This window comes from Balaenoptera acutorostrata, chromosome 15 (genome assembly GCF_949987535.1).
Source record: "Balaenoptera acutorostrata chromosome 15, mBalAcu1.1, whole genome shotgun sequence".
NCBI classification, from domain to species: Eukaryota; Metazoa; Chordata; class Mammalia; order Artiodactyla; family Balaenopteridae; genus Balaenoptera; species Balaenoptera acutorostrata.
Genome location: NC_080078.1, coordinates 22311391 through 22331597, shown reverse-complemented (window position 1 = coordinate 22331597; position 20207 = coordinate 22311391). Strand labels below are relative to the sequence as shown.

The 20207-nt window shown below is 43.7% G+C and overlaps 1 protein-coding gene across 2 annotated transcripts; it reads right to left on the bottom strand.

Annotated features, from left to right (window-relative positions):
* Positions 1 to 430: 430 nt before the first annotated feature.
* PDZD9 (PDZ domain containing 9) lies at positions 431 to 13964 on the bottom strand. Of its 2 annotated transcripts, XM_028168506.2 has the most exons (4): positions 13917 to 13964; positions 11845 to 12024; positions 5298 to 5487; positions 431 to 827 (listed from the first exon to the last, which is right to left on the bottom strand). In XM_028168506.2, the coding sequence occupies exons 1-4, from the start codon at positions 13945 to 13947 to the stop codon at positions 431 to 433; spliced, it is 798 nt and encodes a 265-aa protein (XP_028024307.1). In that variant the 5' UTR covers positions 13948 to 13964. The 2 variants fall into 2 exon arrangements, with proteins under 2 accessions (XP_028024307.1, XP_007190022.1); XM_007189960.2 differs by lacking the exon at positions 11845 to 12024 and having other exon boundaries at positions 13917 to 13947.
* Positions 13965 to 20207: the final 6243 nt, after the last annotated feature.

Below are 20207 nucleotides of genomic sequence, written 5' to 3'. Positions count from 1 at the left end.
GTAAAGGGGGAAAAAACTAATGTGAACAACTAGGCAAAAATCTCTCATTTCTTTTAAGTAGGGCACTTGAAGTTTACAAACGAGAAACTAAAGTAAAATGTGATACTTACCTTAAAGAGTAAAATTCTCTAGTGTGTTTACACATTCTTGTATTGGGTTCCTCTGCTGCATTTTCTAAAATATGAGACATTCTTCTCAGAAAGGAAGGTCTTAAGGATCTGAATAATTGTGAGGCCTGTGAAACCCCAAGGAAGTCTCTGGATATCACATTGAAGAAGGTCTCTAAAGGTTTTACAACACACTCGTGAAAGAGAAATGTTAAGTCTGCACATATTCCTGTAAGTATAGCAAACGTATACATGGCAGTGCACAAAAAAATGGGTGTTTTCAAGACAAATGCTCCTGTGGTCACAGATTTGCAAACTGCTGCCTAACCAACTTTTGATACAGGTTCATTCTTGCCCTTTTCAACATGGGCATAGTCTTCGAGCCAAAATGCATCTGAGGTAGAGGAGGCCGAGGAGGAGGAGGAGCTTTCATTGTCTTGCTTCACCATTGTCCAGTATGGAGAAGGGGCTCTCACTTCTTTCTTGTGGTCTCTGTGAATCATCACGTCACAGTTAATGTCTTTTCCTACACTAATAGTACAGTTCTTCTTTTTATATCCATGCCATTCTGTGGAGATAGACATTGGTCTCCTTGCAGGGTAATGCCCAGTGGACTGTGGATATTTATAGTACTTAAGTCTTTTATCTAAAACTGCATCTTCATCGTCATCACTGCTTGTGAAAGAGTCATCTTTTGCCTCCTCAGTTTTCTTTGTTGTGCTGAAATAAAAAGAATAGTGAATGAAATGGATTCTTAATGTCTGAACATTCATTATCACCTAAGAGATGTCTTACAACCTGCTTTGGTTCGTAAAAGAAAGAATACAATTTAGCTTTAACACTACCTTTCTGTGTTATTGAAAATTTTCTCTTTTTAAAATTACCTTTAGGGAATTTAGGGAACCCTGGCAGTCCAGTGGTTAGGGCTGTAGCTTTCACTGCCAAGGGCACAGGTTCAATCCCTGGTAGGGGAACTAAGATCCCACAAGCTGCGAGATGTGGCCAAAAAAAAAATTACCTTTAAATTTGTTTCCATTCCTAAATGGAAATCAAATTCTGCCCTAAATTATTTCACATTACTTTTAAAAGCTTTGCACAGACTTAAGCCAGACTATTGACCAGAATATTAGCAGGCCTTAACGGTGGGTTAATTTCACTTCACACAGAATGACAGGTCAATGTGGCTATCTCCTCCACAGAACTCAGTTTTCATGGGTCACATGGGGTCAGCAATAACAGAATATTACTGATTTCCAAGGGGGCATCCAGAAATAATGGCCCTCGAAGATCTTCAACGTGCTAATCTGAGGTTTTTTTTCCTCCCCTGAGCATCATTCTTTGCTTCTCATTTGGGTTTACATATGTGGATCTGTAGAACACCCTTCTATCCAGATGTCTCATCGTTCACTATTCCACCTCGCTGTTGCCATCCAAAAACTTGTAAAGACTTTTTTTTTTGTAATTTGCCAACAACAGTTTTCTTGAACTTTTCTCATGTCTGCAGCACGTGCACCTGCTATTATTTTCCTGAACAAATACTGTCTGTTACTTGCTACCTCTCATTCTGGTGCTGGATTTGCCATCAGATCCAAAACCAGACCTTTGTAATTATGAACCTCGGTTACTTTCTCTGTTACTTTCTGTCCTGCTAATAGGAAATAGATTTCTTCCCTACCCCAGTCCCTCCAAGCTATCAGACTTACTGGTGTTTTCACTAACATCCTTGGAGGCCTGCCTGTTTTATTTGCTCCTAAGCTTTTGAAGCTTTTCCTAAAGTTTATCTCTTCTGGAAATGACATTTGGTATGGAGTCAATTTTACTAAGGGCCGCTAGTCTTAATTGTACTATTTTCTTTTAATCCTTGATTTAGTGCTGTGCAAGGAGATTCAGATCTCAGGACTAGAACAGTTTGCCTTCAGAGTGCAAAGGACATCCTTTGTAACTGTATTAGATAACCGTCAAGGACAGGCGGCAGAGCCAGGTTCTTATTGAACTGCATTAGATAGTAACGCCACAAGCCAGCAGAGGTCAGGGTTAGCTGGAAACAGTTTTTATACGACTAGGCCTGCCCAGAGCATCCTATGGAGTATTCTCTCCATTGTGCACACAGTGCTCTTTGCTCCTGAAGGAAGTCATACCAAATAAGCCTTTTCCTTCCACTTCTGCCCCTTCCCCGCCCCCTTCCACATAAGATGCTAAAATGCCTTAGCTATAAGCACTTTGCTTAATTAAGAAAGGGATTCAGAACATGACTGATATTGTTCCTAAGTTTGTGGATTTTAGCCTCATACTTAAGTTGTGCTGTTCTGTGTTTGCTTTTGAATGGTCAATCTGCCATCCTTAGATTTTTAATATTCTGAACTCTGTGCTTAGAACGTAGTTGTTCTATAAGCAAATGGTTAAGAGCTCAGGTTCGGGAGCTGAACTCCCCAATACAAGGTCCACCAGCTACGTGTGGCTGCTAAATTTAAACTGGTTAAACTTGAATAAAATTTAAAATTCCTCCGTTACAAATCTTCACATTTCAGGGGTTAGTAGCCACCTGTGGCTAGGGGCTACCACATGGGATAACGCAGATACAGAACATTTCCACTATCACAGAAAGTTCTTATTGGACATTGCTGCTCTGGAGACAGACATATACCACTTAGCCCTGTGGCCTCTGGCAAGTTTATACACTCTATTGGCTTCAGTTTTCTTATCTGTAAAACGAGGATAAATAAAAAGAATTGGCATGAGGATTAAATGGTATAATGTTTGTAAAGCAGTGCCCACCACATAGTAAGCAGTTATCACTATTATCATTAATGATTTTTAATCAAATCAGGATTGGTTTAGTTACTGGGAATTTTTTCCCCAATCTGTACCTCATCTGAAGGGGACAACTGCCCAGCTCTAGTCCACTGTCACCATGTGGGAATGCAAGCCCATCTTCTAGTTTTTTCAGGAGAAACCAGAGATAAAGACTCTTTGCATGAAATCTTAGATTTGTACATTTAGCGATTCAAGTATTTTTTCATTAAAAATTTTTTTGAAATACACAGAAAAATGCAAAAAAGTTGAATGAAAAAAATTATAAATACCTTGGTAGCTACTGCCCAGGTCAAGAAATAGCATATTACTGCCCCCTGGAAAAGCACCCCCTATGTATCCTCCTTTCTCTCTACAGTGTTTAAAACACTGAGGGAGACAAGCAAAGCACATCTGCTAGCCATATCAGTTCCTAGGGCCACAAGTTGGACTCTAAAGTAATGTCTATGGAATATGGGCCATTTTTTAGTCTTAGTAAAGTCCCTAGCCATATTTCTTTGAGCCCATCCCAATAAGCAAAGGTGCACAGCTGTAGCAACTAGTGGTCAGGAGTCTGGTCAGAATTAATAAGGACCACTCTTGCATCAGAGCACTGAATTTGTCACTTAAAGAAAAGGGAGATGGAGAAATCAAGCACAACCCGTAAATTTCTGACTTGTTTGACTATGTGAGTGTTCTTCCACTAGGACGGTGGCAAGCTGGCTTTTGATTTTAGGCATAATGAGTTTGAGGGGTTTATGACACATACAAATGCAGATATCAAGTGGGTGTTTATACAAGTTTGGAGATAATACAATTTGAAAATTATTAATTTATGGATACTAATAGAAACCACAGAAATCAAGGAGTTTTTTTTTTAACATCTTTATTGGAGTATAATTGCTTTACAATGGTGTGTTAGTTTCTGCTTTATAACAAAGTGAATCAGCTATACATATACATATATCCCCCTGTCTCCTTCTTGCATCTCCCTCCCGCCTTCCCTATCCCACCCCTCTAGGTGGTCACAAAGCACCGAGCTGATCTCCCTATGCCATGCGGCTGCTTCCCACTAGCTATCTATTTTACATTTGGTGGTGTATATATGTCCATGCCACTCTCTCACTTCATTCCAGCTTACCCTTCCCCCTCCCCGTGTCCTCAAGTGCGTTCTCTACATCTGCATCTTTATTCCTGTCCTGCCCCTAGGTTCTTCAGAACCATTTTTTTTTTAAGATTCCACATATATGTGTTAGCATACAGTATTTGTTTTTCTCTTTCTGACTTATTCACTCTGTATGACAGTCTCTAGGTCCAGCCACCTCACTACAAATAACTCAATTTCGTTTCTTTTTATGGCTGAGTAATATTCCATTGTATACATGTGCCACATCTCCTCTATCCATTCATCTGTCGATGGACACTTAGGTTGCTTCCGTGTCCTGGCTGTTGTAAATAGAGCTGCAATGAACATTGTGGTACATGTCTCTTTTTGAATTATGGTTTTCTCAGGGTATATGCCCAGTAGTGGGATTGCTGGGTCATATGGTAGTTCTATTTTTAGAGAAATCAAGGAGTTTGCTTAGGAGATTGAGAGAAGAAAGCCAAAGATTAAACCTTGAGGAACTCCAAGGTTGGGTAAAAGGAGATCAAGAGGAAGTGACTAGAGGAAATAGGAAAATCATGGGAGTATGGTATCCCAGAAGTCTGGGGAAAATGATGTTTCAACCAGAGTTGAGTGTACAGTGTCTAATGCTGCTCAGAAGCCAAGCAAAATAAAGACTAAGAAGAGTCCACTGAAATCAGCAGTATGAAGGTTGTAGGTGACCCTGGGAAAAAGGACTCTCAGCCAAGGCCTGCACTGAGGGGGGAAATGGTGTCTCCTGAGGAAATGGCAAAGTCTAATACAGCTCTTTCAATGGGTTTGGAGTCAAGGGACAGGGCAGTGGCTGGAAGGGAAAGGAGAGGAGAGTGGAATTAGGTGGGGTTTGCTAAGATGGTAGAGGTTTTAAAAGGGCTTAAATGTTATTGGGAAGGATCCAAAGAGAGAAGTTGAATATGCCGGAGACAAATGAGGAAATGGGATTCACAGCACATGTTTAAGGGCTAACTTTGGAAAAGGCTGGGTCATGCATGTAGGTTTGGAGGTGGAGTTGCCATTGGATAGTTTGGTCTTTTTTTAAACTCCATGTCCAAGGCTCTTGCCTTTATCATTCTGCCTCGTATTAGGTCCTACAGATTGTACTTTCCAAAAGGACTTAGAAACCCACTAAATTGTGGCAGTGTCATCAATCCCTCCTACATGGTCCAACTGATAGTTCTCACATTAAACTAAGACTCTACTTCATAGACCCTGGGGAACTCTAGTATAACAAAGATTCCCTAAACTTAACTACTTACCGTGTAATTGGGAATTTGGTCTCAGGGATTAAATCATATATTTCTTGCCATTCTTGGGGTATGTCAATAAAATCTCGGTAAACCTTGATTTGTAGCACTGTTCCTATGGTGATATGTTGCAAAAGCTTTAAAAATTCTCGAAGAGTATATCCTAACACATTGGCATAGCCAACACTAATCAAAACATCACCTGAAAAAGGAAAAAAAATCAGTAAAATTAAGATAATGGTTTAAAAGGATCATACCATTTCTGGCTTTATTGTGCGATGTTTTTCTTTCTTTTTGGGGGGGGGGTGAGGTATTTCATTTTATGGTTTCATATTGTTGGTTCATTTTGAACCAAAGCCAGGCTTCAGCCTTTATTTAATAAAAATGACCCTCTCAGTGACATAAGTATCCTTTGAATAATGAAGAATACATGCAAGATGGTTCTTAATAGTCAGTGTGGTGGTAGATATTGTAGCATGTTTTTACAACATTTCTAAAGTCCTTGGTGTGACAGATGCTAAAAACCATTTATAATCTGAATCATCCTTTAGGATTCTAAAAATGTGTTTGCTTCAAGTAAAATAAATGGCTATTACTATTAAAGAAAAAACCACTTACACTAAGTGAATAAATGACCTACTTTCTATTATACCTGCCTGGCCATTTCCAATGCCCTCCACAGTAAGCAGACCATATTAAACATCAAGCCTTTTAGTTTAATGTTTGCCCTTACATAGTATTCGTTGAGCAAGTAATTCTACATGCAACACTGGACAATTAGCATGCTTTAATTAAGTTTAAGCTATGTATACAGAGAGTATGTCAGCTCAAAGGGATTTGACAGCTAGGTCCCCTACCATAGCACAGTGCTGAACAGGCAGGGAAGGGTGATGGCCAACCATGGAGCTCCTGAGCCCCCAGCAGATAGGAAGAGAACCACATCTTGACAGCAAGCCCCTGGACCTCCAAACTGGATGTTAAAAAGACCAATTATTCACTTGTACCCAGCAGCTAGGGTGTGAACATGTAAACTAGGTCCAGTTATTTGTCAGTCTCCCTGGGTCACTGAACCTGGAGCAGGAGATGCAGAGAGGTGACAGGAGCACCCAGTTTCCATGGCCCTTTGTTCTCTCACCATTTTTCAAACCTGGTTCTCCAGGCTTTCTGGCAATTCTGTCGGACTCAGTGTTCTAAATCCAATGCCTTAACAGAACTTTTCTATTGCTTGCATTGAAGACCTCTGACTACTACAAGGGCATTCAGCAAGAGAGGAAGGAATACAGGGAAATTGCTTTTTAAGGACAGACAGATAGATACATTGGGTAAAATCTTAGTCATCTGCTCTTACTAGTACTAACATCCTGCCAAATGGTCATGGATACTTTATAGCTAACATCGGATAAAGTGACCCCAATGAGTCCCAAAGGATATGTTCACCTCTCTGTGCATGGGAAGCTAGAGACCCCTCAATCAACCTGAAAGACAGCTGAAGCCTAACCTCAGAGGAGAAAAGAGTCAACATGAAGTACATTCTCTGATACTACTCCCCACTGTGCTATAATTGGGAATTATGCCGATCCCAAAGGAAGCCTCCAAGGAATGCCAAGGACAAATTTCCATAGTGCTAGATCCTATCAGAAACAAAAGTTCACAGTATTAAAGAAAATGAATACTTAGAAGGGTGAAGAAAACCTTCTACTTTGGTCTTTAAAAATAGCTGGGGCTAACTTCAGAATGAAACAGGGCTTCTCCCGGCGACCTGCAGATTGTGCGATCTAAAGCTGTTCACCCCATGGAGGTTAATTAAAATGGAGGGGGGGGAGGAAGAAGACCTCACTGGATGAGCTTACTTGCCTAATCTTAAAAGGAGTGTTTATGGCTTGTCATTCTGCTTAATTATGTTGTTAAAGGGTGACTTTTATCAAGAGGGCAGAAAATAAACAGCTTAATTCCCTGACCGTCCTGGCTGTCAACCAGACATATCATTGTGTGAATGTGAGTACTCTGGCAATAGACATTAACGTTGCCTTTCATAAAGAAACACCAATTTGATATTTATGAATATCAACATTATACATTTTCTTTCTGTTTTAATGGGCTATAGGAACCACATTATATAAACTGTCTCGATTACCTATATTTAATCAACTTTGCAGCAGCCAAGCCACTACCATCTCTACAAACTAGGCTGTAAATTCCATAAGCTCTGTGTGGTTAGAGACCATGTATGTCTGGCTCATCATTATACCACAGTGCCTAGCAGGATGCCCACACAGAGCAGGCATTCAGGAAGTGCTTATTGAATGAATGTGACCTAGTGAGGGTGGTGACCAGTACATGGCTTGTATTTACCTTCAAAGCTATATTAATTTCTTAAGACTCTGGATATCAGAGTTTGCTAAAGCTATACTGGCCAAAAGGATTTTAAAGTTTAGCCAGAATAAACTAATCAGGAAATCGAGATGAAGCCCTATTATGAAACACCAAAAAGAGAGAAATTCAAAGCACATGAATGAGAAATAATGGGGCTGGGAGGTAATGGGGTCAAAAAAACATCAGGTTTCTAAGACTGTCACCTCTCAAAATTTCATAATCATTGTCAAAAGGACTGACTTACAGAGTCTTTGAAACCTAGACCTTGAAGAGAAGTGGCTGACTTGTCATGAAGAGATTTGGGGCCCTGGACTTACTCTCTATTGAAATCTCTTTTCTAGTCAAAGGTATGGGCTTTCTAAGCAGATACAGTTTCAAATCTCAGCTCTGACCACCCACTTAGCTTTGTATTGAACAAATTACTTCATCTCTCTAAGGCTCTATTTTGTTTTGTTATCTACATTCCAGGAGTGTTGCAAAGATTAAATGAGATAATAGATGTGGAAACACCTTGCAAAATGCCTAGGACAAATACTCACTTGCTATTCATTTATCAAGCACAGACATAATAAATGTGCCAGTGCTGTAGGTAAGTTGTGGATTTAAAAGGTGAATTCAAGACTGCCTCTGACCTCCGGGAGCCCACTAACTGTAGCCCCACCAGGAGATTCTGTTTCATGTGCATGAAAGCATACTCCTGTCCCACTCTAGTGAGTGTGCACTCTGGTTATCAACCAGCATCTGTCCCCTGACCCCAGAGAAGCTAAGGAGAACAAGCAGAAAAGGCCCATGGAACCTGGCCTAGAGTACTTTTGGTCTGGAAAGTCCAGAACTCTCTTTCTGTCAGTTTGTTCCCCAGCACCATTTTCTATGTGGAGAAAATGCTCTGGATTTTAAGGTGAGGTAAACTTTTGTAATAGCATCATTGATCTACTTAATTCTTTAATCCACTGCTTCTAACCCTAGCTGCAATTAGAATCACCTGAGGAGCTTTTAAACCATGAACTGCCCTATCCCCAAAGCCAAACCAATTGAATCAGAACCTCTGGGGACATGGGGCCAAGGCATTTTTGTTTTAAAAGGTCTCCAGGTGATTCTAATAGGTAACCAGAGTTGCAAACCAGTGGTTTAATCCACTGGGGGCTCCTGTACCACAATCATTTTTGGTTAACAACAACAACAAAAAAGATACCAGTCCAAAGAATCTCTAAGTAAGAACAGCCCAAGAGAAATGATTGCCAGCATTTCCACAGCACTGTAGTTCTCAAAGCATTTTCATAAAGATTATCTCATCAATTCCTAGCAACTCCTGACAAAGGTGGTATTATCCCAATTTAGAGATGAGGTAACTAAGGCCAGGAAAGTTAAGGGGCTTTGTCCAAGGTCCAAGGCAGAACTAGAAAGTGGCAGAGCCTGGGCCTGAATTCAGGCCAGCTCCCACTGAATGGTCTTTCCTTCCCACCACCTTACCATCCCATTGTGCGTCCCTGACTCCTGAGCACAGCACCAGGCCCAGAGTAGGCGCTGGGAAAACGTCTTGAATTGGATGGAAAATTCATTCACCCAAAGCCAAGAGAAGCAGGGCAGTACTGACAAACAGTGTAACAGAGAGGGTTCAAATCCCCACTCCTTGGTGTGACAAGGTACAAGTTACTAAATATCTGATTCCTTCTCTGTAAGGTGGTTTAATGTAGAATCTAATCAAGGAATTTGGTAAGTTGCAGGATACAAAATTAATGCACAGAAATCTCTAGCATTCCTGTACACCAACAACGAAAAATCAGAAAGAGAAATTAAGGAAACACTCCCATTTACCATTGCAACAAAAAGAATAAAATACCTAGGAATAAACCTACCTAAGGAGGCAAAAGACCTGTACTCAGAAAACTATAAGACAATCATGAAACAAATCAAAGATGACATAAACAGATGGAGAAATATACCATGTTCTTGGATTGGAAGAATCAATATTGTGAAAATGACTATACTACCCAAAGCAATCTACAGATTCAATGCAATCCCTATCAAACTACCAATGGCGTTCTTCACAGAATTAGAACCAAAAATTTTACAATTCGTATGGAAACACAAAAGATCCTGAACAGCCAAAGCAATCTTGAGAAAGAAAAATGGAGTTGGAGGAATCAGGCTCCCTGACTTCAAACTATACCACAAAGCTACAGTAATCAAGACAGTATGGTACTGGCACAAAAACAGAAATCTAGATCAATGGTACAAGATAGAATGCCCAGAGATAAACCCATGCACATATGGGCACCTAATTTATGACAAAGGGGGCAAGAATATACAATGGAGAAAAGACAGCCTCTTCAATAAGTGGTGCTGGGGAAACTGGACAGCTACATGTAAAAGAATAAAATTAGAACACTACCTAACACCATACACAAAAATAAACTCCAAATGGATTAAAGACTTAAATGTAAGACCAGACACTATAAAACTCTTAGAGGAAAACATAGGAAAAACACTCTTTGACATAAACCACAGCAAGATCTTTTTTGACCTACCTCCTAGAGTAATGGAAATAATAACAAAAATAAACAAATGGGACTTAATTAAACTTAAAAGGTTTTGCACAGCAAAGGAAACCATAAGCAAGGCAAAAAGACAACCCTCAGAATGGGAGAAAATATTTGCAACTGAAACAACAGACAGAGGATTAATCTCCAAAATATACAAACAGCTCATGGAGCTCAATAACAAAGAAACAAACAATCCAGTTAAAAAATGGGCGGAAGACGTAAATAGACATTTCACCAAGGAAGACATACAGATGGCCAAGAGGCACATGAAAAGATGTTCAACATCACTAATCATTAGAGAAATGCAAATCAAAACTACGAAGAGGTATCACCTCATGCCGGTCAGAATGGCTATTATCAAAAATCTAGAAACAATAAACGCTGGAAAGGGTGTGGTGAAAAGGGAAGCCCCTTGCACTGTTGGTGGGAATGTAAATTGATACAACCACTATGGAAAACAGTATGGAGGTTCCTTAGAAAACTAAAAAGAGAACTACCATATGACCCAGCAATCCCACTACGGGGCATATACCCTGAGAAAAACCATAATTCAAGAAGAGACATGTACCACAATGTTCATTGCAGCACTATTTACAATAGCCAGGACATGGAACCAGCCTAAATGTCCATCGACAGATGAATGCATAAAGAAGATGTGGCACATACATGCGGTGGAGTATTACTCAGCCATAAAAAGAAACAAAACTGAGTTATTTGCAGTGAGGTGGATGGACCTAGAGTCTGTCATACAGAGTGAAGTAAGTCAGAAAGAGAAAAACAAATACCATATGCTAACACATATATATAGAATCTAAAAAAAAAAAAATGGTATTGATGAACCTAGTTGCAGGGCAGGAATAAAGAGATAGACATAGAAAATGGACTTGAGGACATGGGGTGGGAGGGCGAAGCTGAGGCGAAGTGAGAGTAGCATCGACATGTATACACTACCGAATGTAAAATAGTTGGCTGGTGGGAAGCAGCAGCATAGCACGGGGAGACCGGCTCATTGCTTTGCAATGACCTAGAGGGGTGGGAAAGGGAGGATGGGAGGGAGGCTCAAGAGAGAGTGGATATGGGGACATGTGTGTGCATATGGCTGATTCACTTTGCTGTGCAACAGAAACGAACACAGTATTGTGAAGCAATTATACTCTAATAAAGGTCTATTAAAGAATTTTAAAAAAATTTTTTTAAATGTAGAATCTACCTCAGGGATTGCCAGGAAGGTGAAATAAGATCATGCTTCTAAATGTTAATGATGATTAATACTGCCTACAAAAGAAGAAAGCTTTATCCACAGAGAGCCATAAATGCTGGAGTGATGCTGTGCCTGTATATGAATCCCACCTGCTAGATGGGGGGGAACCTCGACAAGGAACTCAGTCTCACTGAGCCTCAGTTTCCTCACCTGTAAAAGGGGGATGATGATAGTTCCTAGCTAGAGGGTTATTGTAAGAATTCAATGAATAAAAACGCCCAACAGCGAAGGTTATACAAGTAATACCAACTGGCCTGCCCACTGAAAGCTCTCAAACAATGTCATCATTATCATTGTTACAGTGAAACCTGAGTCTCCCTGAAAGCAGACGGGAGGGAGAAAGAGGTGGAGTGTTTGGGAGGCATGGGGAAAGCACAGTCACCTGGCTGGAGTTTTCCATCCCTGGCTGCAGAGCCCTTCTTAATGAGGTGGGTGATCTGAAGGTAGGGCCCATGCTGGATGATGACCAGGCCTAATCCCAGGCTGCCCACAGTGAGTTTGGTCTGCTGAGTTTTGCTCAAGTTGTGTACAGATGGCTTGACCTTGAGGCCGATTTGTCTTTCTAAAAAAGGAGAGATTTGTTTTAGTCCTTCACCTAGACATCAGCATGACAGTAGTAACTGGGGTTCTAAAGCCAGACCCTTGGGACAGTTACTCAACCTCTCTCTTCCTTAGTTTCCTCATCAGTAAAGTGAAGATAATAAAAATGCCCACTCAGACGGTTGTTATGAAAATTAAAGGAGACAGTTAAAGGGCTTTTGCACAGTGCCTAGCACATGGTGAATATTTAATTAATGTTAGTTATTATTATCCATTCACTTAACAAATAGTTATTGATACGGGCAGTGTGCTAGGAAACGTAAGTGTTTCTTGCCCTCATGGATCTTCCAGCCTAGTGGCTGAGACAAATATCAATGAATCATGTAAACATATTTTGAACAACAAACTGTGACACATGCTATGAAGGAAAAGTTCAGAGAGCTCTGAGGGTGACCAACAGGAGGCTAACGTCTCCCGTGAGGAAGGTGGGTCAAGGCTTCACAGAGGAGGTAAAATCTGAATTGAGGTCGAAAAGAACAACAGGAAAGCTTTAAGCAAAGTAGGATGGGAGAGAGCAAATTAGATCAAGATTCTGAGACAGGAAAGAACATAAAGGAGACCAGCAGGGGGCAGGCAGGAGGAGCAAAGGCAGAGCAGACAGGCTGCTTGGCAGGTCTACCTCACTGGAAAAGCTTAGAAGCAATTTCGGCAGGACAAGCTAAGGTCTGCATTCAGAGAAACACACAAACAAAAACCTCTGGCTGTTATATGGATTGTGGGGTCCAGAGTGGAAGTGAGAAACTAAAGGGTTACTGCGTTCACCCAGAGCATGTCACCCAAGCAATGTCAGTGGAAATGGACAGTAGACAAAAAGCATTTGGGAGGAAAATCCAGGAAAAATGGGTAGGGAGGCGTTGAAGTATGTTTTCTACAAAACTAAATCTCACAAGAAAAGTTTCGAAGATGGAGGAGTGATTTAAAACAACAAGTTATTTTCCCAAGAGGAAGCTTCTGAGAAGACTCATTTTCAGCCTACAGGAAGCTTCTGGGGAAACTTGTTTTCAGCACACTCTTCCAGCATTTCACACACACAACACTTTTCCTTAAGGAGAAGTGACAAACTGCTACCTTGCAAACCTTTGCCAAATCCATGTGACTGTGATGTCTCGGGGTGCCCAGGAGTCCTCCCCACTGCTGGGGGAGGGGCTTCCCATGCTCCCACATCTCCAGCTGCAGGGAGCTGGGCAGTTTCATGGCCCTTTCAACTCCAAGCAAGTGTCCTTGCCTATCTCCAACCTCACCCTCCCCCAAACCACAGATGCTCTCTGTCTGGAAAATAAAGTAACCTAGTATAAAGAAGGTACCATCTTCAAGACTTTTCAGGATTACAGGTCATCCCCTCCTCGAGCCTCTGGCTCCTGAGCAAACAGAGAACTGGCATCATAGACAGGGTCTGAGTTCCAACCTCAGCTTGCAAATTAAAGTGCTCATGATATAATCTACTATGAAGCCCAGTCTCAAAAGACAGCAGCGTTAAGTGAAAGAAGCCAGATTCAAAAGACTCCATATCATAGGATTCCATTTTTGTGACATTCTCCATGGAAAGGGCAAAACTATAGAAAACAGATCAGGAGTGTCAGGAGCTGGGGTGGTGAAAGGCGTTGGCAGCAACGGGGCTTCATCACAAGGTAATTTTGGGGGTGGTGAGACCTCCACATCTTGATTGTGGTGGTGGTTAAACGTGGGTATATGATTATCAAAACTCACAAAGCTGTACACTAAAAAGGGGGGGGGGGCTCTTCCTGTATGTAAATTATAGTTTGGTAAACAAATGAGGCCCAAGAGTGTGACTTTCCCATTTTACAGAGGAGGAAAAGTGAAGAAGTCTTGGTCCCCAGGACATCACCCAGTTACCTTTAACGCTTTTGTGGACGGCCTTCTTCATGGCCCCGGGACGGCAGGCCGATCAGGAGGGTCTCCCGGAACCGAAGCTGGAGTCAGTCCAACTCCCAACTGTTTCGAACCCTCCGGGAGCCGGCGCACTGCGGACCGACCGCGGGCAGCGAGGAGATCTCGGGCTGGCCCCCAGGGGACGCTGCGACAACGCCGCCCAGACGTTGCGCTGCAGTGCGGTCACCACAAGGTCCCCAGTGGACCCTGGAAAATGCAGTATGTGAAAATTTGGGTGCAGAAAAACAAAACTTGTACGGACTAACACAGTGCCTGGCTCACAGTGGGTTCCTCACCGATTCTTTTTTTTTTTAAAGAATTTATGATTCCCAGGTGCTGGTCCAGGATCACACTTTGAGAACTACTAGATTTTTTTTTTTTTTTTTTTTTTTTTGGCTGTGTTGGGTCTTCGTTTCTGTGCTAGGGCTTTCTCTAGTTGCGGCGAGCGGGGGCCACTCTTCATCGCGGTGCGCGTTCTCTCACTATCGCGGCCTCTCTTGTTGCGGGGCACAGGCTCCAGACGCGCAGGCTCAGTAGTTGTGGCTCACAGGCCCAGTTGCTCCGCGGCATGTGGGATCTTCCCAGACCAGGGCTCGAACCTGTGTCCCCTGCATTGGCAAGCAGATTCTCAACCACTGCGCCACCAGGGAAGCCCCCTCACCCATTCTTGGGAAACTGAAATGGAGACGGTGGAGGAAGCCCAGAGGCGGGTGTCTCAAAGATGTGAATGGGCTACGGAGGAAGATCATAGCTAGTTCATACAAGAGCACAGATGCCCTGCTGCGCTCCCGATAATGGTGTTTTAAAATACTGTTATATCAACCGCGCCAACTGCTTTGGAACTGCACTTTTTCCACGGATGTTTTGAATAAGAAAAGGCCAAGGGTGGCCTGAAAAAAATGAGTCACGATTAGGAGAGGAATTAATTCTTCCTTCTTTTTTTTCCAAAATAATACTTCCTCCCCCAGACACGTTTACTCATAGAGCAAATATTTACTGGAAGCCCGCTCTGTGGTTTTTGCTGATGCTGGGGACACAACAGTAGACAAAACAAGTAAGGGCTCTATCCTCTTGGAACTTAGATTTAAAAAGCAGATGGAGTGGACAATTTTAGGAAAGTATAAAGTATCAAAAATAAATTCTAGAAGAAATAGAAAACAATGTAATGTAGTAGGTCCTATTGTCATCCTCACTCTGATGAAACCGAAAGGCAAAGCCTCTTGCATTCGTGCCTTCAGCAAATAGTAAACAAGCACTTATTAGTGTGCATAGATTTCCATGGTAAACTGGGAGGTCCCAGCTTATTCAGCTGTTTCTGTGGCTCTACCCAGACAGTAAACCAGGGCAGATTTCCGGTTGGATAAATCTTGTGTTGTAGTGGCTGAGACAGAGGAAATGCAAAGAGTCATCCCATTCCCTGTTACTTTCAGCCTCAAGGCATCTCCTGCAGGTAGCGCCTTGTGATAGATCGCCTGTTTCCTCCTCCAGTCTGGCAAGGCTTCTGTCCAGACACCAAATTAATTCTATTATAAAATGCATCCTTTTCCTCCATTTTCCTATCGGTAGAGAATGGTGAGAGTTTGAAGGAATAAAGCACACCAGCATTTAAGGTCCTGTGAGGGGAGCATATCAGTGCCTGGGGCACAGGGTCCATCCACCTTCCCTCCATCCCAGACTGAAAACTCTTTATTGTGAATGCCAAGATCACACTGATTGGTGGAGCTGAAGGATACAAACTGTTATGGATGCTGTGCTGCCCAGATTCCCCCTTCAGGACTGAAGGACCTATCCCTTTCCCTCCACCCCAACCCTGCCACTAGCTGAAGAGAGCCCCTTGCCCAAGATCACACCTACCCAGGGCAGCTAGCAGCCAGTGACTGAGCAATGCAGGGTACAAAACCTGGCTCCCTCAGCCCAACTTGAACAACTCTAGAGGGACATCCCAGCTTCAGAGCTCCCTAAAGGGTCTGCTGAGGTCCTCCTATGGCTGCACTGCAACCCGACTTCTCCCTCTGCCAGATCCTGCTTCCTTCTCTCCCTCCACAGATGTGGGTCCCAAGAGCACTCCTCAATAAATGTCCTGCAACTCAAGAGTATTTCCTAGAGAACCCAACCTGCAACAGCTTGGTGCCAGGGACAACAGGAAAGAGTAGATGCTAAGATGGGATTTTGGAGCTGGACCCGCTGCCCACGTAATAATGAGGACCCCATCCCCAGTAGAGGAGAAGGATACGTAGCCTTCAGCACAGGGAAGCACTAAGATTGTTCAGTTTTCCACCGGTAGTAAAATGGAATGATGTGGCACTCACATGATCCACCTGGGTGTCTCTTAGTTCTCCTTTGGCCTATTTTACAGTAAATGGACAAAAACAGTAGCCACAGCCTGAGAAGTATATGGCAACCAGTGGCTCAGCCCCCTCAGGGATGGAGGTCTGGGCCACCCCACCATAAGCCACCTAGAGGTGCTAGCAGAGGGTGACAGGAATCTAGGATGGATAGGAGAGGAGGGTATGTTATGTCAGTTACACCTTAAGGTGAGCTACAGCAGCAGCAGCAGCAAGAGCTATACTTTGTCCCACTAACTTTCCTCTTATAAGTTTCCCACAGGAAAAGATGTCCACCAGGGTCCTAAAGGTGCTGCTTTCAGAACTGAAGAAGAAGCAAGTGGATCTGTGCAGCACAATGGGTGCACTGTTGCAAATGCTGCACTGTCATGCCTAGTCCCCTTTCAGGACAGAAGAACCTAGGCCCCAGCTCTTGGGGAGGTTGTAGGTTGACTGCTCTCAGCTGTCAGCTCTCTCAAGGAATTGTCCTTGGCTGGAGAGCCGCCTTACCCAAGGTCATGCCCCATGACTGACATCCAATGACTGGTCCATGCAGAGATACAAAGGCTCAGTTGCCCCCTTTACTCCAACTCAGAACATCTCAGAACAGCCATCCCAGCTTCAGAGCTCCCTCTGGGCTCTGCCAAAGCCTCCTGTGACTGCACCACAGTCAAACTGCTCCCTCTGTCCCATCCTGCTTCCTTCCCTTCCCCCACAGGAATCGATCCTAAGAGCACACCCTAATAAACTTCCTGCACAGTAGACAATAATCTCTTGTCTCCAAGTCAGCTCCAACAGAACCCAATCCATGAGACTAAATGAGACTTGAGCTCAAGGCACAAACTATTAACCTCTGGATTTAGCTCTTTTGTTTCGTCTAGTCCCAGAAACCCCAGGTGAACACATGTGGTGCATCCACATTCTTGGCCTGGATGGTAAACTTAACCTCCAGGGAGGTAGTGTGTTCTCTATCCTGTCAGGTCAAAGATCCTCCTTAAAGAGAAGAGTGATTGCACACTCCCCTCCACAGCTTTCCCTGAGGTCGCATTTGGATTCAGCCTCTGCTGGGCTGAAGCCTACCATCCATCACGATAAAGCACGCTGTGTTCACGGCCCTTTAACAACCACAGAATGACTATTTATGACTTCAGGCTGCCAGCATAGCTCCCTCCTGGGGGCCTTCTATGTTCTTCCGGGTCCTCAAGGATTTTCTGCCTTAAGTAGCCTCATGGCTCATCCTCTCTCTGAATAGAAAAGCCCTAGCTGCTTTGCTTAGGGGTGAGAAGTTGGGGAAGTTCTATCACTGAAGCAGAGTGCCTGACTCTGGGAGTCTGTTGGTCAGATAGGGGAAAGAGGCCCAGAGAGGTGACATGACTTTCCCAAGTTCAAGTCAGTAGCACAGGCGGGACTAAAATATGGTTCTGTATTCTTTTTACTCCGTCACACCACCTGTCCCTAACTCCTAGGGTTTGCCTCTTCTAAAATCTAGATTGAGATACATAGGAGAACAGAATTGATCTGTCCTGTCCTGAGAGCCTTGAGACTTTGAAACACTAGGTACACTGGCAAGCAAGAATGAGATTTGGGGCTAAAAACAGCCCCAAATTAATGGGATTAATGGGAAATCTGTAAACAGAGTATTTGGTCCTGCCCATGCCACCCACCCCACATCCTGGTTGGTAAGGAATGGGATAGGTGACTATTGTCTGTAGTGATATGCAGCTATTAACCTGGTAAAAAAATGTTTTAAATTCTTTTAACTGTGTACTGGTTGTTTTTATGCTTTAATCTTAGATCTAGAACATTTTGTGGAGGGGCAAAGGCTGGAGGGACCAGGAAGGGATGCCTGGGTAGAAGGAGGGATTTATACTTGTATTGTTTAAACACAAGAATCAAGTCATCGTTCCACTTAGCTGGAGTTAGAATAGGCAAATGTTCCAACATTTCACCCTAGGATTCTCATCAACTGCCCAGTAGTGAACATCAGTGGACATTATTTGAGAATTCAGAACTGTATAGCTGGAGTTTCTTCTATTACTTGGCAACAGAAACACCAAAAAGAAGCCAAGAATATGACTCCACCAAACTTCTCCAGTGTTTAAACAACAATAAAATGTGAAACCTCCTGCAGTAATGTGATACGCATTATGTCTAAGTCCCTGGAACATATAAATCAGCTTGTGTCAGTTTCTGTGGCAGAGGAAAAATGAATGGTTTAATAATAATAATAAAAAAACTACCCCCCCCCCCCACAAGAGACCAATGTTTGGACAGGAAAGTCTACAGGCTAGCAATCAAACTTCCTTACCCAATCTATGTGGTGATACTGATAACTCTGTGCACTTCTGCAAGGCTGTTGGATTGGTGGAATTTGAAACTTGCTGAGTTCTGTGGACATGTAGGCATTCCAAAAATAGAGACAGATGTCACTCTTCCAGGTCTTTCTAGAGGTGACCTAGGTGGCGTTTATGGAGAAAATGAGCGTCTCATGGGGAACTAACTGGGAAAGAAAGAGCTGGACTCAAAGTCAGGGTTAATGGTGATTTAGTCCATGAGCCATGGAAGAAAAGGAAATCTCCACTAGATAGTAAGCTGTATGTGGTAGACCATTTGTATTGCTAATAAATTATGCCAATGTCTTGTTTATTTTCTATTTCTCCATCCAAGCTAAGCCCCTCCCCACATCCCACCTCAATAAATAGTGTCATCAAACACCCCATTACTCAGGCCAAAAAATTTAGGAGTCATTCCCTGAGTCCTCTCTTTCTTTCAACCCCTCCCCCGTTTATCAGCAAGTCCTTCCCTCTGCCTACAAAACATCCAATCTGCCCATCATCCCCTATCTTCACTACTCTCGTCCTACCTAAAGCTACATTTCTCTCTCTCCTGGACTACTGTGCTTCTTAACTGCTATCCCTGCTTTCATTCTTGCCCCTCCCCCCTACAATCAACACTCTGTTTACAGATTAAATAAGCCCTTGTCACTCCCCTGTTCTAAACCCTCCGGTGCCTTCCCGTTGCATTTAGAACAAAATCCAAACTCTTTATCATGGCTCTTAAAGTCCTACATCTGGTCTCTGCCCACCTCTGTCTTTTCTTACCACTCTCCAGCCACACAGGATATATTGCGGTTCCTTGAACAGGCCAACCTCTTCCTTGCCCGCTCCCCTAATGTCCTTTGAACTTCCTTTTTCCTCTGTCTGGAACAGTCTTGCCCAGATCTTCATGGATCAAGTTTTTATGAACCTGGCGTTCTCCGTGTAACCTTCCTTCCCTGACCATCCTATGTACCACCGCCGCCCCCTAAACCCCCCCATCAGACCGACCCCCAACTTAATAGATCAATACCTAACATTATCTTTATTTTAAAGATCAGTTTTTAACAGTTTCCGTTTCTTCCCCACCAGGAGGTAAGCTTCCTGAGAACGAAAACGTTCTCAGGTCCACTCCAGCAGCCCCAGCACCTACACCTACAGTGCCTGACGCACAGCAGGTGTCCATAGCCATTTCGTAAAAGGGGCAGTCCCGGGGCAGACAGGGCAGAGGCAATGATAACACAAGGTGACAAGGCGTTGTCACCGACTCCCTCCGCGGGCTCGGGGCCGCCTCCTGCTTAAGACAGGCGGCTTCTGCCCTGTCCAGGACAGCGAGGCAGGCGGCCGAGGAGAAGTCGGGCGGAGCGGGGCCCCAGGCGGGCGGGCCGGAGGGTCGGGGCCGCGTGCCAAGGCAGGACCGATAGGTCGAACCACGGTCGTCGCCAGCCCAGAGCCGGAGCCGACCTCGCCAGCGCCGCGGCTTCGCTTCCGGGTGAGGGGCGGGCGGGCCGAGCAGTTCCGGGGCGGGCGGCGGTTCCGGCTGTGCGGGCCGCGCCGCGGCTGCTGGTCCCGGGCGCGCGGAGGGCGCGAGCGGCGCGCGGGGGCCGAGGGGGCGC